Consider the following 16,355-nt stretch of genomic DNA (forward strand, 5'->3'; position numbering starts at 1 on the left):
ACCGATCAGATTTTGAATTTCGTTTGAATCGTGGAAACTAAACCAGGCTGAACCTTCAATCCGTCATTTAAAATGTAAGCAGAGCGGTAAAAATCCTGCGGCTCGTGTTTCCTCTGCAGCTCTTTATGAATCGGAGGGAGGGATGGGAGCCGGGAGGGGACGCGGGGGCGCGCGGCGCGCTCCTTCATGTCGGTCACTGGTGAAATCTATTTTTAGAAACGCGGAATAATTCATGAGCGCCATTCATTAAAAAACTGGCAGACTTTTCATTCAGACTTTCTAAATCTTGTCTGTATCTCTGAACAGAAAAAATAAAGATGACAATAATGAGAATCCCGAGTCAGAAATGAACGTCATGGTTGAAAAATGTTTTCTTTTATTGCTGTGGTCGTTTAATTGTGTAGTTTATTCTAACATGCATTGTTTTATCATGAATCGCTTTGAAATCGGCATTTAGCTGTAATAATGGATGTTTTGTTGCTTTGAATGTATTAAAAACGGGTTTATGTTGATCTGCACATAAGATAAAGTGATAATAATCAGATAAAGGGAGATTTTCAGATGTGATATATATTTATAAAGCCTCTTCTGGTGGCAGATAATCTCCTTTAGTCTCAGTAAATGCGGTCTAACAAGAACTTGCCGTGTTTACTGGCGGGTCCGGGGCAAACAGGCAGGTGCCAGACATATAAACACACAGACCTCGTTCGTATTCAGCACAGATCCTCTCCTCCTCCTCTTCCTCCTCCTTTCACAATTCACCGGAGCCCGGTGACTCCGGTTACGTTTTTACGATGGCTCCGCCCTCTACTCGGTTTTGTCCAAATCGGGCTTTTTGCGTCGCCGGAGCTCCCGATTTCAAGCCGACGTCACGACCGAGTAAAGGGAAGAGCTGACGTCGAGGAAGAGTCAGAGAGAGGAGAGGGCAGGAGGGAGGGAGGGAGGGGGAGACTCTCAGCGCGGCTCGCATTCATATCAGGCATATCTATCCCCCTTCCTCCCTCCTCCTCCCTCCGTTTTACGTCGGTGTTGGCGCGTCGGGAGCCCCCCTGCTCCGGTGGAGTCCCAGGCTATATAAGAGACCGGCGAGCAGAGTCCCTCAACCAGATTTACGGGTTCCGGACATCTGAGCCAGAAGAGACGGCGACCTGCAGCCGCCGATTCACCTGCACTCCGAAAGGAGGGACGAAGGGAGAAGGTTTTTACCACAAAAAAAAACCTTGCTCTGGAGAAAAAGAAACAGCTGAGATGAAAGTCCAATAGCACATCTTCTTTTTCTTCCCCTCACTTCTACAAACCTGCCTCCGACGGGAAACTTCAGCAGATCGTCTAACAGCGCTCCGCTTTACAACTTTTCACCCGGAGGGACGCTGACGGCTCGCCGCAGCAGCAACAGACCACGATGTACCGCTCAACCAAAGGGGCGTCCAAGGCGCGACGAGACCAGATCAACGCGGAGATCCGGAACCTGAAGGACCTGTTGCCCATCTCTGATGCAGATAAAGCGCGGCTCTCGTATCTGCACATCATGTCCCTGGCCTGCATGTACACCAGGAAGTCCGTCTTCTTCACACAAGGTAGGAACTGAGACGGCAACCTGTTGATCAATCTCCCGCAGAGTGCGGGGATCAACAGGTGTTCGAGCCGAAGTGTGATGAAAATCTGATTTTAGGCTAAAATGTGAATCTATAGTCCTTCTAGATGATATTAACAGTTTATGTCGCTGATAAAAGTGAGAAACTGAGGCTGTCGCTGTCCGCGGTGCTGAAATGTTCGTGTTTCCTCGCTGTCCGCGGTGCTGAAATGTTCGTGTTTCCTCGCTGTCCGCGGTGCTGAACTACAAGCCTCTACTGCGGCATACGTCCAAGCCTCGCTTCTTTCTTAACAGCTGTTTGGTTCCTTTCTTCCCAGAAGCTGGATCTGCTGGTAGCGAGCAGGAGAGGGCTGCGTTTCTGTCTTTTCACGAGCTGTTGGAGCTGATGCAGGCGATGCCGGGCTTCCTGATGCTGCTTACCGGAGAAGGGAAGCTGCTCTACCTGTCTGACAGCGTCTCCGAGCACCTCGGACACTCCATGGTGAGACACACGCCGCTGCTGCATTCCTCAACACAGGAAGGTTGATTCAGGTGGGCTTATCACCAGGTATCTGTTTTTGTTGTTGTTTCAGGTGGATCTTGTGGCACAAGGTGACAGCGTTTATGATATAATCGACACTGCAGATCACTTCATCATGAGGACCAACCTGTCTGCTTCTACATCACTTGAGATGGGTAAGACACCGTGTTCTTTTCCTACATTTAGCAGCTACTGTTCATTTATTACACAATGAAAAATGAAAATCACATACTAAACTCTAGCAAAACCCCCAAAACTTACATTGTCACCTTCCTAAAAGTTTTTTTTTTTTTTTTGCCTCAAACATCTTTTGGAAATAAAGAGGCGGTGATATTTTTTATACAAACGTTTCACTAAAGACTGACTTTAGATCATAAACATATTCAACCACATCTAAAACCAGCTTCTTGATGTAGAAACTATCTCTTTTTAAAGCTCAACACATATGGCAACCAGCTGTTGGCATGGCAACCAGAGGTGCACTCCTCACAATAAAACAGTAGTAAACTTTTTACTTTACATTCGCTAATATTTTAAATGTAACAAACTAAAATATTTTGTGCTTGATGTCAGCCAGGAGCTTAAAATTAGATTTAAGACCAGAAGATTTAAGGTTTGGCATTTCCATATTTTACTTCCTATCAAAATAAGAGTTCAGATATCAAAGAAAAGCACAAGGTACTTCAAATTTTACAGCTGAATTAGCAAGCAAACATAAAAAATCATTTAAATGCATTTTACCACATAATCGGTTCTTTATAGATGATTTATTTTTTTTTGCCAAAATCACGTTTTAATTTTAAGAAACAGTAAATGGACTGGAGTTACAAAGTTCTTTTCCTGCCATTTTGACCACTTAAAGCACTTTACATTAGAGACATGCTCACAAACATTTCTACAGCAATGCACAAATTGTTAGACAACTTGGCTTGAAGTGCCTTGCTAGAATTGAACTTACAACCTTCCGATTACAAGTTGACTTCTCCACCCACTGAGTCGCTCAGGAAGGTGGTGAAATAAAGATGCTACTTCCTGTATATGTTATAAAAAGCAGTGACCCAAGTGCACACCCCTGTGGTACTCCATAACTAACTGCTACATTTAAAATGTTATTTTTTAATGACTCTCCTCCCCTCTTTCCCCCACAGACCGTCTCTTTCGCTGCCGTTTCAACACCTCCAAGTCGGTGCGGAGGCAGAGTGCCGGAAATAAGCCGGTTCTGATCCGTGCTCGCTGCCTCGCTCCACCCTGCACCGCCAGCTCCTATTGGACCTCCAACCCGGTGTGGGTGTGTTTCTGCACCCCGCTGGAGCCACAGCCCACTCGCTCTGGGTCAGGGCCAGACAGGGACACGACCTCTGCCCCCCCGCTGGCCGAGACCAACCTGTTTCTGGCATGTTTCCACTCCCAGCACGGCCGAGACATGAGGCTCCAGGCGGCACAGGACAAGTGAGTTTGCCCTTTGTTCCTCTAGAAATCATGAGTTTATTCTGTTTATTGGATAAAGACGTGAAAAATCCCATCTCCTCCCACTCTGCCCTGTAGCATGACTGTGTATCTGGGCTACGATGTGACAGCTTTACGCTCCCGCTCCTGGTACGGCCTCCTCCACCCACAGGATCTGTCACACGCCTCTGCTCAGCACCGCAGCCTGTGTAAGCGCTCCGTTTGCTCAAATTAAGCCGTCCATGCCCACACTGTGCCCACTGGCACATTCACACAAGGATGATTAATGTGATTACACACCGACCATAACATGCTCTCAACTCTTGTTCACAGTGAGGGAAGGTGGAGAGGGAAGAGCTGAGATGGTGGTTCGTGTTCAGGCTCACGATCTGTCCTGGGTTTGGCTCTACATGGTGCTTCAGCTGCAGCACGGAGACATTCCCATCAGCAGCAACAACTACATCATCAGGTGAGAACGCTCCACTTTCTGAAGGGTTTAAAACAACAAAACCAACTCCAATTCATTTTTACTATGACCACCATAAAGCTGCTATAGTTTCAGAGAAAATGGGGATGGAACATAAAATAATTTGGATTTTTTTTTTGTTACTCATCAGAAATTCTTTTTGCATTATGGAGAATGTAAATCATTTAGAAAAGTTATGAGTAAGGCTCCACAGTTTGGCTCCACATTATCTGTTCAGAGACCAATGCAGCTGAAGTAAACTAAAGCAAACTTACAGACGTTTTAGTAAAAAAAATACCGAGGCGTTTTGCCTTTGGCATAAAAATTGCAGAAACTTATTTTCACATGTTTTTGTTTTAAATACTCATGTTGATTTCTTTTTATCCAAATGAAAATAAATAATTTGGATAAATTATTTCTTTTATCCAAAACCGATCCCGATAGTGAAATTTCTTATAGGAATAAAATTCCTATATATGAATCAAATTTTTTGGGAATCCAGTTGGAAAAAAATTAAAATGAAAAAAAAAAAGAAAATCTAAAGGAAACAAGAATGAACTCTGAAACTGACTCCAGGTTTCTCTGTTTCCTCTCTGTTTTTCAGTGACTCTGAAGCCTGGTCGGTGCGCCAGCAGCTCAGCTCCGAGCAGACCCAGCTGACCCTGGTTTTGAGCGCTGGCCCGTCTCAGCCGGAGGGCCTGAGCCTGCAGTCTCCAGAGACCCTGTCCAGCCCAGACCAGGTGTTCACGCCCGGTAGCAGCGGTCTGTCCGCCCAGTCCTTCGACTTCAGCACGACCGGCTGCAGCGTTGGCTCCTCGGACGAGCCGGGCAGCTCCATCGCCGAGCCCATGCAGCTGGAGGGAGACCCTCGCTCCAGCATCTCCTCTCTGGAGGAGGACAGCTTCTTCCAGCCGCCGCCGACAGAAACCCTCTCCGCCGCGTCTTCGCCGACTCCCGTCACGGTGGAGACAGTAGCAGATTTGGACTTTTTAACCCAGAACATTCTCCTGCCTCCGTCCTTCCAGCTCGACCCGCCGCTGCCGCTGCCGCTGCCGCTGCCGCTGCCGCTGCCCACCTCTCAGGCTCAGCAGGCCAAAGAGTTCGTGTGCACCCCACCGTACACGCCGCAGGTCGGAGGAACCAGCTTCCAGTTCAATGAGCCGCTCTTCAGCTTCGACCCCACTGGCACCACAACGCCTCCTCCCTCTGCTACGACCGCCACCTCCTCCACCTCGCTGGCACCCTCCGCCTCTTCCACAGCCCCGCCCACTACGAACCCCAGCCCCGCTCCGCCCACCACCCTCTCCACCAAGCTGCCCCTGGCTTTGCCCGCCCTTTCCACCGACCTGCTGTTCCCCGTTGAGACGTGCAGCGGCGCCCTGTACGAGAAGCTGCCCCCCACGCCCGACAGTCCAGGAGACGGAGATTGCACAGTGATGACTCTGCCGGAGGTCCGCGGGCCGCTTTACGTCGACGTGCCGCTCGGGCCCCTCCAATGTCCCCCTGAAGGCCTGCTGACCCCTGAGGCGTCTCCCGGCAAACAGCCCTGCCTCACCTTCTTCTCCTTGGAGCGGGAGAAGGAACGGGCGGAGATTTCCCTCCTGGCTCAACACATCAGCTCCCTGGCTGAGGGTTTCTACCTGGATCCTCTTTTGTCCAAACTGTCCCCCTCCTCCTCGCCTCCATCGCCCTTCCTGTCCCCGGCTATCGAAGCGGCAGATCCAGTCCACATGCTGAGGGAGTTTTATCCCGTAAAAACATGGAGAGGTCTGGACATCCCCATCTTCCTCGACGACGATGACTCTCTGTTTGAAGAGAACATCCTAGAAACGATCCTGCAAGACGACTTCGCTCCCAACCTCTCTGCCCCCTCCAGCCCCACCTCCCCACACACCCCAGTGTGTTGGCACCAACCCTCCCAGTTTGAGGGAGCGGGCCACATCTGTAGCGTCCAATCGGCGCAATGTAACTCCGTGGCCAGACGTGGGGCGAGCGTGGCGACGAAGGACGGGGAAGGGCTGGCGGAGGAAGCAATGGAGATGGAGGTGGAGGTGGCGTCGTCGCCCGTGTCGTCTTGCTCCTCCATCCCTGCTTCCCCTCCCCTCATCCTCACCGTCTCCCCGAGCCCCGCCGCCGCCATGCCCGTCGCCTCGCCCACGCCCGCCGTGTCTTGCACTCAGTCCCTCCTGGAGGAACTGGCCGTCCTGGAACCCATGTTTGGGGCAGGTGCCTCGATCGCCCCTGGCTTAGGGCAACAACCTGAGTTGTATCAACTCCAATGTCATCCATCGCCACAGTGCTTCCACAAAGGTGAGCGTTTCCTGCGTTTTATCTCACCTTTCTTCTTTTTAATATGTGAAAAACTCCAGTCACTAATTTTCTTCTTCTACTGTCTGTTTTTGTCTTTCAGATGGGAGTGGAAGTGTTCCTCCGTTCTAAAATAAGTCTGTGACTTACTTCATTAAGTATGGCATATTGTCATATTTTGTGGAGACCCTTTTACTGAAAAGTAAAAAACAATTAAGTGTATAAATATACATAATGTATATACAACTTAAGGACTTCATCTCCTACATGTCTGCTAAGAACAAAGATTGGCTATATATTTTTGTTCAGTCATTTCTTCTGTGTAATACTGCAAAAAAAAAAACAAAAAAAAAACTGGTGCTTCACATGATTCACATGACGACCGAATGGACCCAGAACTGCCTGGGTTCTGGCTCCATTTGGTGACCACTCAGCTAGAGGTGCACCGACTGCAGCTTTCAGGTTACCGATCTTTAAAAAAGCCTGACCTGCCGATCCCGATTTTGTCCGGTAACGATTTTTACTGCCTGAAATGTTGCTAAATAAAGTCTGCAGACATGTCCTGCTGGGTGGACAGTGGTTGATTTTTAGTTGATCAGATCCCAAATTTAAGAAAATCGGGTCGGACTTATCGGCAGATCAATTTATCGGTGCACCTCTACTCTCCAGAGCTTCAGAGACGATCAAACTCCAGATACGTATGTGTATTCACTCGTAGTGAAATATCTGTTGTGAACAAAAGCAACTGATGCATTTCTTGCTATTTCAGTAGTGGGATGAATCATAGCACTTTTTTGCCTGACATGCAGCAACGCAAACCCAAACCTCAAACGTTACAGGAAGTCAAATGTTTACAATCGTTTACAACCTAAGTGCGAAAACAATCAGTAGAGGGAGAGAGAGAGAGAAACAAGATTTCTTGTCTTAAATCTTCTGATTTAGTTCCCAGAACCAGACGGGTTCTGGTTTAAACGCCTTCCAAAAACATAGAAATGGAATTGAAACCGGGATACTTTGAGCTTTGAGTTTGCGACTTTTAAACCTTTAACATCTCATGGTTATCGCTCCATCTGAAATCTTGTGTATCGATGTGATTTGCAAACAAAAAGAAAACATGAAGAACTGGACTCTGATCATGCCACAAACCCTCTGCTACTCTGTACTGTACATTAAGACTCTGAATGTGGACTCATCGGGTCCTCCTCCTCCTTTTCCTCCTCTTCTTTCCCTGCTTTTGGCTGTGGGGCAGTCGGCTGGATATTCTTGCAGCATCAATATTTGCAATGCTGGCAGCTTATAGCGGCTCCTGTGTGCCTGAAACGGCCCCTGGACTCTGAACTCTTCATCCACTCCAAACGAGTGGTCGGTCAGCATCGTGGCTCCACTGGAGCGCGGTGCAGCGAGGCACAAATTTATGGGATACCGTCTGTAACTTTACGCAGTGAAAAACTAACAGCGGACATTTGGTTTGTTTACCAAGAAGGAGAGAAAAAAACATGTGAATGTTCATTTTTCAAAGTTATTTTTTCACAATATTATTCCATATATTTATAAATGTCAGAGTTTGGAGCTAAATATTTCATTTTGAAAACTAAACATTTAACTCAGACTAATACATTTAGTTAAAAACTAAATGTTTAGATTTTAGACTTGTGAATTAAATATTTAGTTTGGAACTCTCAGATTTATAAATGTAGGAATAATATGTTCAAAATTTGACTTTGAAAATTTAACATTCTCATTTTTTTTTCTTTGTTACCAGGTAAATAAACAAAATCATCGCTGTTACTGTTTTACAGTGTTACTTAACAAACGGCACTCCATACGAATTGACTATGTTGAACGAGCGATTCTTCTTTTTTGAGAGGGGTTTAGAATACAAAAAGGTTTTGTTTTAAAAAAATGAAAACTGGGGGGGACGGGTGCTATTTCTATTCAGTTACCAAACGACACGGGTTGAGAATGGTACAATTCCCATGGTGTCGACATGCTCACGTAGAGTTGTCTACGGTCAAGTAAAGGATTGATTCCTACGTTCTAGCTATTCAAGGCTAAGTTAATATACATGTGTAAAAATTATACTTCTGTATGTGTGATATTTGAAGAAAAAAAAGCTATTTCATATGAGTTACATCTCAGGATATAGGCATATGTTCTTTTCTGAAAGGTTGTACACATTTGTACATTTGTATGAAACAGCTACTGGTCTGTACATACAGAAGAGAGAGATTTTTATCGCATAAGATGGAATATATTCTGAACATCTTATTATTATTATTCCTATTATTTACTGCAGAATGGACATTGTGAACCAGTGTTCTATTGTGATGCTTATAAGTGTATTTGGTTGTCATACAAATGCATTTATATTAAAGTGCACTTAATGCTGCTGATGCATTTGTGTCGTCAGAGTCGAGCTCTCTGTTCCTCCCTCATCATCATCACCACCACCATCATCATCTTTTCCTCCCTCCCCTTCACTCTCCCGCGTTTCTTCCCCCGGAGCGAGTTTCGCTCAGCAACAGCTCTGACGCACACGTATGACGAGACAGAATGAGACACTATCTGACTCAGACTGACGCACACGTTTGGCATTGAGGCTTCTTTTCAGGGGGGCCACACACACACACACACACACACACCCACACACACACACACACACACACACACACACATAATAGTAGGAAGACGACTTTCCCCCTCCTTCCTCCTACCATCACCCCTCTTTACAAATCAGAGTCGCCCATATTTGCTGATGTACCTGCGTGGCGTGGAGCTCCATATATAGGCATTCCTGCTCTGACTGGAAACAGCCTTGCGTCTATTCTCAGCCTCTATTCAGAGGCATCAGAGAGGGGAGGGCTGGCAAAGAAAGAGGCTAAAATTAGAGGTACAGTAGGAAAAAAAAGGAATAAAAATGGAAACGGAACAACCTGATCCCCCAATGCCACAAAAGATGAAGAGACATAACATAAAATAAACCAAATATGCATTTCCCCCCATAAGATTTGTTCCACAAATTGAATTTGAGGCAAATATGAACTCAAAACTCAACATGTCTAATGAAGCAAAGCCTTAGGCGTTGCATTTTTTTCTTTCTGCAAGTGAACATTTTGTTCCAGCGCTACCTGCCGCAGTGGCGCTTGATGGAGGTGAGATCACTGCACACAGCTGACTGCTGCTATCTTCTGGAAAACTCAAGCACTGCACCTTCAAGGAGTCCACTGAATCACTGTGTTGTATAAGAATATAAAAAAAAGGTTAGGAGGAGGCCAAAGGGACAGGAAGGGTTCAAACCTCACTGCAGCTTCAGCAAATCCAATCCTATCCAATCCTACGACTAGGAAGGACCAAGGAAGACTCAATAATTAAAAAAGACATGAAGGTTTACAGTTTCAACCAGTTGGGTAGTAATTAGTTACATTTATTGAAAACATGTACTTGTAGGAGTATTTTTACTAAGCTGTACTTTTTACTTTTACTTGTATCTCTGCGATTATTTGAGTAAAATGTCTGGATTTTCTACGCAGTGAATGAAAAACAATTATTGTTTTAACCAATAATTCACCAGACACAGACCTGCAGTTTTTGTTATGGTTTAGTAAGTTTTTTTTTAAAATTTTTTTTATTGAAACTGACTCTTTTGCCTGATTTTGTTATTTTCTGTTACCCATTTAAATTATTTATTGTAATTTTTGTCCTTAAAATAAAAAAAATTCCACTTAACTTTATATTTTAGTCTGTCTGATGATGTAAGTTTTAAATATTAATTGATTGATAATTTGATCGGTAGACTTTTTACCAAATACTTTTTTACTCCGGAGTAATTTCTTGGATCACTACTTTTTCATTTTACTTGAGTATAAATATGTTGAAGTAGTGCCCAGTTTCTGTGTATCCATCTCTGCTTTTAGTCAAGATAAGGCAACTGAATTACTTAAAGTGTCCCTGAAACAATAAAAACACTTCAATGATTTGAAAGACAAACCGCTCGCCTTACATTTTGTGAACACAAAAGCTTTTAATGTTATGTATTTCTCTTGCTATAGATGCAGATTGTGGCTGTTTTAGTAACTGGGTGAAACGCCGCCGCCATCTTGTGACGTAACCAGGGTAAATCAAACCATATACCACAAAAGCTGAGTACACAGAAGTTGTGAACGATTTCTCTGCAGTATTAGAAGAAGCCAGATGGAGTGATGAAGAAGAGGAAAATGGATCTGATGAAGGACTGCAGCCATGTTTATTGAGCCACATTGTTCAGGAAGCAATGACGACTCCAACATTTCAGACGGTGAAGGGTTGGATCTTGACAACTGTCACCTCTAAATCACTGAACAATAATAACCAGATGTATTTATATAATAATTATTCATCTTTAATTCTGGTTTAATTAAAATAATCCAGTTACTTTAAAGAAACGGGCTCAACTTCTGCATATCGTTCAGAATCATGGCTCCTATTTCCACATCTTGAGTTTAATTTTTCTACTTCTGATAACTGTACAAAGTTTATATGTGATAATATTAGACAAAAACAGCAACGCTCTGCATTTATAGTATTCTGAGAAATATTTACTTTTAAAAGCTTTTGTAAGGCACAGTAGTTCATCTTTCTAAATGCTGCAAGTGTTTTTTTTTGTGTGTGTGTGTAATTGACACTTTAAATGCAAACATAGATTTGCTCTTTACTAATATATAAATTTGACCAGGGACGAACTGCAGCTACAAAACAGAAAAAAACAAAAATCAGTACAAAGAAAGTTATCAACACCTGGCTCATGTTTAGTAATCCTTCAATCAAATTACAAAAATAGTACTGATGTTGATGAATGTATATATATTCATCATGTTCTGATTAACATGTAATTAATTAATTTCAGTCCCTGAAATTAATTGATTAAAACTCCTAATCAAGTCCCACCACTATTTTCTGACAGACACAGGCCTTTCTTTTAACGTATCTTGCCAAGAACAGTACATTTTGCCATATATCCCCACATGAGATTATGTATATACAGTATATACAGCATATATACTGTATATATATATATATATATATATACTGTATATAGCAGTACAAAAAAATTATACTTAAATAAAATATAGTAAGGATATGTTTAAAATCCTAATTTATGTGTAAGCACTTTGATTTCTGGCTTTTTGGTGGCTGATATGCAGTCAGGATATGAGCAAGAGACCATTTTAAATAAATGTCTCAGTAACACTATAACCTATGAGCGTTTTGGTCCCAGTTTTCTGCCAAAACGGCCTGGCCTGTTGAGACACGGACTCAACCTACACATTTAAAGTTATGTTGTATTTGCCACCAAGATGTCGGCAGTAGATTCTTTAAGACCTGCAAGCTGGTAGGTGGGGATTTTATGCATCTAACTGGATAAAAACACCATCAACTGAGCCAATGAATACGGAGCCCTCTAGGGGACATGGGGAATTTTTTTTCTTTTGCGTTCCCTCGCAAAACTTTTGCGTTACCTCGCAATACTGTACTGGTCAGTTATGCAGCATAATTGAACACTGCAAGCCTTTCTTACGGTGGGCGCCGTACTTTATGCTTTAATATAAGGTTATGTGAGGTTTTTCCATGAATGTTAGAATCTTTTTGTGAAATATCTGAAGTTTTATATCTTTCTTTAGGATAGAAAGGCACCACAAACCTACGATATAAACAGAAACCTTCCGTAAGTAGGAAAGAAATAAAAATACATTATAATTTGAACTATTTCTGAGTTATTATCGCGGGTAATAAATCATCTGACAGTTTTGATTGTGTCTCTGTTGTGTTCGTAGTCTGAATGGTTTAAAGAGCTGCTTTCAGTGCCGCTCCATCTCAGCCTTAACAGACATAAACATGCAGGAAAAAATAAATCGATTTTCAATCAGTGTTTTGCACCAAACAGTTTTTACTGTTAACAAGTTTTTATTATTAAAAACACGACAAACTAATGATGGTAAAGGGCCGCACTGAGTTAACTCTGGGAATCTCATCTGTCCGTTTATCAATCAACTCCAAACCTTTTCTTTGTTCTGTCACAATTATCGATTTATTCCATTTTGATGATCAGGCTCCAAACTTTGCAAGGACTGACCGCCCCGCTCACCGCTTCCTAATACACACAAAGCCAGTATCCTTCCCATTCATACCTGGTGACGTCACGCCCACATCGACACACCTAAGTGTCAAAGCCGCTGCTCCTGTCATATCAATAATTACTTATTTCATTCATATGGCTCTTAAAGAGCCTCAGTGAAAACTTGTTTATTATTATTAACTGTTTGGTGCAAAACACTGATTGAAAATCGATTTATTTTTTCACAAAAAGATTCTAACATTCATGGAAAAACCTCACATAACCTTATATTAAAGCAGAAAGTACGGCGCCCACCGTAAGAAAGGCTTACAGTGTTCAATTATGCTGCATAACTGACCCGTACGGTATTGCGAGGTAACGCAAAAGTTTTGCGAGGGAACGCAAAAGAAAAAAAATTCCCCATGTCCCCTAGAGGGCTCTGTACGTAAGGACCCTTTTAATGCAAAGTTCTATTAAAATTTGCATTAAAAGTGTCATTATTTACCGAATGACACTTCATGACAACAGTTGTAAACATTTATAAAGACTCCTTCATGTTCATGACAGTGTCATGTCATGTTAATGAGTGTCATGTCAGTCTTATGCTGATATGGTAAATAAAGTGTTACACATTTTCCTTTGTGAATCAACTACTGTGTGGTAAAAGCTAAATTGAAAGAGAAAAAGGTGATTAACATGGCAGCTTTGAATGTCAGGAAAATGTATTATCAGACTAGCTCAAGTTAGGTTTAGTTTACTATTATGGTTTTGTTATAAATCCAAATTATACACTGCTCAAAAAAATAAAGGGAAAAATGAGGAGAAGGAAGTGGATCTCGGTCTCCTTAAAAACTTTGAAGATTCAGTGGATGGTGAGCTACATGCCACCAACATGTGTTGATGCAGTAATTCATGCAAAAGGAGCCCAGACCAAGTATTGAATCTTTAGATCAGGGTTCACCAACCTTTTTGAGACTGGGAACGACTTCACGGGTCCAGACTAACACGAAGGGTTAGTTCCAAAGTTCCTCTTCAGAAATTAAAAAATCCAGGGTGGCACCCAATATCTCAGCGTTCCTGACTGGTACATTTGGATAAAAGTACGTCCAACTCTCTGCAATATTGTTGGCGTCTCTTCTGGGTTTTTCTTTTCAATCTGGGGGACCTCCTTGGACTTTTCTGCCACCCTGGATTGTATTTTTTCAGTCTTTAATTTCAATGCCACAATTTCTTTCTGAAGGTCTTCGTTTTCTATTTGACGCCAGTTCAGTTCTTTAGATTTTTATTTTAATAAATCCTCAAAATCCTTTTTCAATTTAGTCTCTGTCTGTTTTAATTGTACATTTGCCTTTGCAATGGCATCATGTTTCCATCTAAGCTGGTAAATGGTCTCTCTTTCTTTGTCCAGCTCCAAATTAAGTGATATAATCTGCTCCTTGTAAAACTCATTGGCGTTATCAAGAACATTATTCTCAGCTTGGAAGTTGTTTGCATTATTTGAATTAAGCTGTTCAAGTTTTTTCCTCAGTTTCTCTACTGTCTTCTGAAGCTGCGCCAAATGAGGCATGAGAGTTATGCCTCATTTGTTCTGCCTCAAGAAAAAGCAAATACAGATAAATACGTATAAGATTCATTCGACTTATGATTGGCAAACATAATACAGTTTATGGTTTTCTTTCTGTACTGTTAGGAATATTGTCTTCTTCTGATGGTGATAAGAAGAAAAGCCTCTACTCTGTGACTGGCTGTCTGACTAAAGAAAACAATTTTAAAGTTGATTACTCTGGGTCTAATGTCAACAATTAATAATAATAATAATAATAATAATAATAATAATAACAACAATAAACAAGTGACTAAACTTGTTTTTGTACATCTAATTTGTTAGAACACTATTCTATGCAATTATTTACCTACTAATTCAATCACTGGAAAACAATAAATTTAAAGTGGGGATGTTTTCCTCTCACTATACTATATTATAAAGTAGTTTCACTGTACAAGCTGGGGAAGTATGCAAAAAAATAAAATAAAATAAATAAATAAAAACAGTGTAAGCTGAAAGACCACACTCTTACAACCATTATGTTTACAGCTTAAAATATCGACTATAAACTAAAAATAACTCATGTTTTAGAATATGATAAAATAAATGCAAAGTTTTAGTTGCTCAATGTTGAAAACATCGTCTAAAATTAACTAAAAATACCTAAATGTGCTAATAGAGAAACAACTTACCGTTAATCCGCGTCATCGGTGGCTATGCTAACTAGCTTTAGCATTCACAACAGGCTATGCAAACTGAAGCTTAGCAAAGAGCAAAGAGGTGAGAGGCGGGTGTTTGGGAGGGAGGAGGAGCAGCGCAACAAAAGATTGTGATTGGCAGCGACAAGACCCGCCACCTGGCTCTGATTGGTTGTTTCTGGTTAGCACTGGGAGAAGCCAGAGGAGATCGATTTTTTTTTTTTTTTTTAAAGATTATCTATCTCATACAGTCACAACATAGCGACAGTTTCAAATAAATAAATAAATGTATTTTTTTATTTTTTTTTTTAGAAAACTTACAAACGGCAGCTTTAAATGTGATATTTGTCCATACGTCTTAACGGTCGTTCGTGCTACCAGCAGCCTTCAACGGCACCAAGTACATGATACTGTTTACATCCGGGATATTTCGCGCATGCGCACAACGGTGGAGGGCAAAAAAGTTATTTTATTGCCATCCCAGAAAATGGTTCTACGAAAACCCTCAAAGTTGTTGTACTTTATTGACCTCAGTATTAGGAAATGGTAATTGCAATGAAACTGGAATCGATAATCTTGGTTTGTTACTCGACTATTATTTTTGTTATTTTATTGCCAAATCTTGCTTTATTTCTTTTGTTATTTAACACCAATTTCTATCTGTGATGCTATCTGTGAAGAACTTTGCTTTGGTCATTTGAGGTACTTATCTAAATTCTTTATTTCACGTTTTTATCCAGAGCTTAAATTTGAATTTTATCAATCAATCAAATTTTATTTGTATAGCACATTTCAGCAGCAAGGCATTTCAAAGTGCTTTACATCATATCAAACACAGAAACACAATGCAACATAGAATCAACATTCAAAACACGACATTAAGTCATTTTAAAGTGACACTGCAATGAACAAACTGTAATTTGGCATGAAATGCTGAACTTTTAACATAATTAATAGATTTCTGTCTGAAATACAATTGTTTTATGTCTAGTTTTATTAATGTGTCAATGTGTATTTAAAGATAAAAACAAAAATCTCAAAAACACCCACGCAGTACCTTTAAGACCCGCAAAATAAAACATTGAAAAACTCATTGTTTAAATGATCTATTTTTCCTTTTAAATCAAATTTACAGGCAAAGCAATAATCAAAATTGCAGTAAACTTGAAGCAAAGATTGTTGGGCAAATATAATAAATTTCTTTTTAGATTTTTTCTTCTTAGCCACAAGTTAACAAAATATGTCTTTAAATGTTAAAATCGTCAACACTGCTTTCAGAGCCCAATACTACTTTCCTTGGATTTTAAGCCATTAAGCTTAAATATATTTAAAATTAACATGTTTATCAATAGAAAATCTTTATATTTTGCGTTTTTCTAGCTAAATGTTTATTGACACCAGATCTCATAATTATAAATAATTGCTGTTGTGTACCAAAAAAATCCCCCTAATCTTAAACAAAACTTCAGTTTTTTTGGTAGAAGCTTAAACAATATATTTGCTGAAAGAACAGCGGTTCCTCTGAAATTCAATAATACCAAAAATATCTCTCAGGAATTCCTGAGATTTGAACCAATAATTAATGTGCTGAAACTTTCAGATCCCAGAAAGATTGAAAAAACGTGTGAAATATGGAAGAAACCATCTGCACAACATGTCTTAGAGCCAAACCGCTTCCAGAAGTGTT

At 41.4% G+C, this 16,355-nt stretch overlaps 1 protein-coding gene and 1 long non-coding RNA gene across 3 annotated transcripts; one reads left to right on the plus strand and one right to left on the minus strand.

Annotated features, from left to right (window-relative positions):
- The first annotated feature begins 1,098 nt into the window (after window positions 1-1,098).
- On the plus strand, window positions 1,099-8,730 carry npas4a (neuronal PAS domain protein 4a). Of its 2 annotated transcripts, none has more exons than XM_028009783.1 (8): window positions 1,099-1,577; window positions 1,915-2,075; window positions 2,167-2,269; window positions 3,263-3,563; window positions 3,660-3,769; window positions 3,894-4,029; window positions 4,631-6,336; window positions 6,437-8,730. In XM_028009783.1, exons 1-8 carry the CDS (start codon window positions 1,403-1,405, stop codon window positions 6,463-6,465), a joined length of 2,721 nt encoding a protein of 906 aa, XP_027865584.1. In that variant the 5' UTR covers window positions 1,099-1,402; the 3' UTR covers window positions 6,466-8,730. The 2 variants fall into 2 exon arrangements, with proteins under 2 accessions (XP_027865584.1, XP_027865583.1); XM_028009782.1 differs by having other exon boundaries at window positions 1,403-1,577; window positions 1,912-2,075.
- A 96-nt stretch (window positions 8,731-8,826) lies between these two features.
- Window positions 8,827-14,880, minus strand: LOC114139711 (uncharacterized). The gene is made up of 3 exons (XR_003594490.1): window positions 14,663-14,880; window positions 9,462-9,565; window positions 8,827-9,195 (listed from the first exon to the last, which is right to left on the minus strand). It is a non-coding gene; the product is annotated as an uncharacterized LOC114139711 (long non-coding RNA).
- Between the last annotated feature and the right edge of the window lie 1,475 nt (window positions 14,881-16,355).

The sequence above is a fragment of the Xiphophorus couchianus genome, chromosome 23 (assembly GCF_001444195.1).
Source record: "Xiphophorus couchianus chromosome 23, X_couchianus-1.0, whole genome shotgun sequence".
Taxonomy (NCBI): Eukaryota; Metazoa; Chordata; class Actinopteri; order Cyprinodontiformes; family Poeciliidae; genus Xiphophorus; species Xiphophorus couchianus.

Coding starts and splice junctions, on each gene's coding strand:
- npas4a (XM_028009782.1), top strand. CDS start 1,403: ATGTACCGCTCAACCAAAGGGGCGTCCAAGGCGCGACGAGACCAGATC. Junction 3,564..3,659: donor CTCCAGGCGGCACAGGACAA/GTGAGTTTGCCC, acceptor TCTGCCCTGTAG/CATGACTGTGTATCTGGGCT. Junction 4,030..4,630: donor AGCAACAACTACATCATCAG/GTGAGAACGCTC, acceptor TCTGTTTTTCAG/TGACTCTGAAGCCTGGTCGG.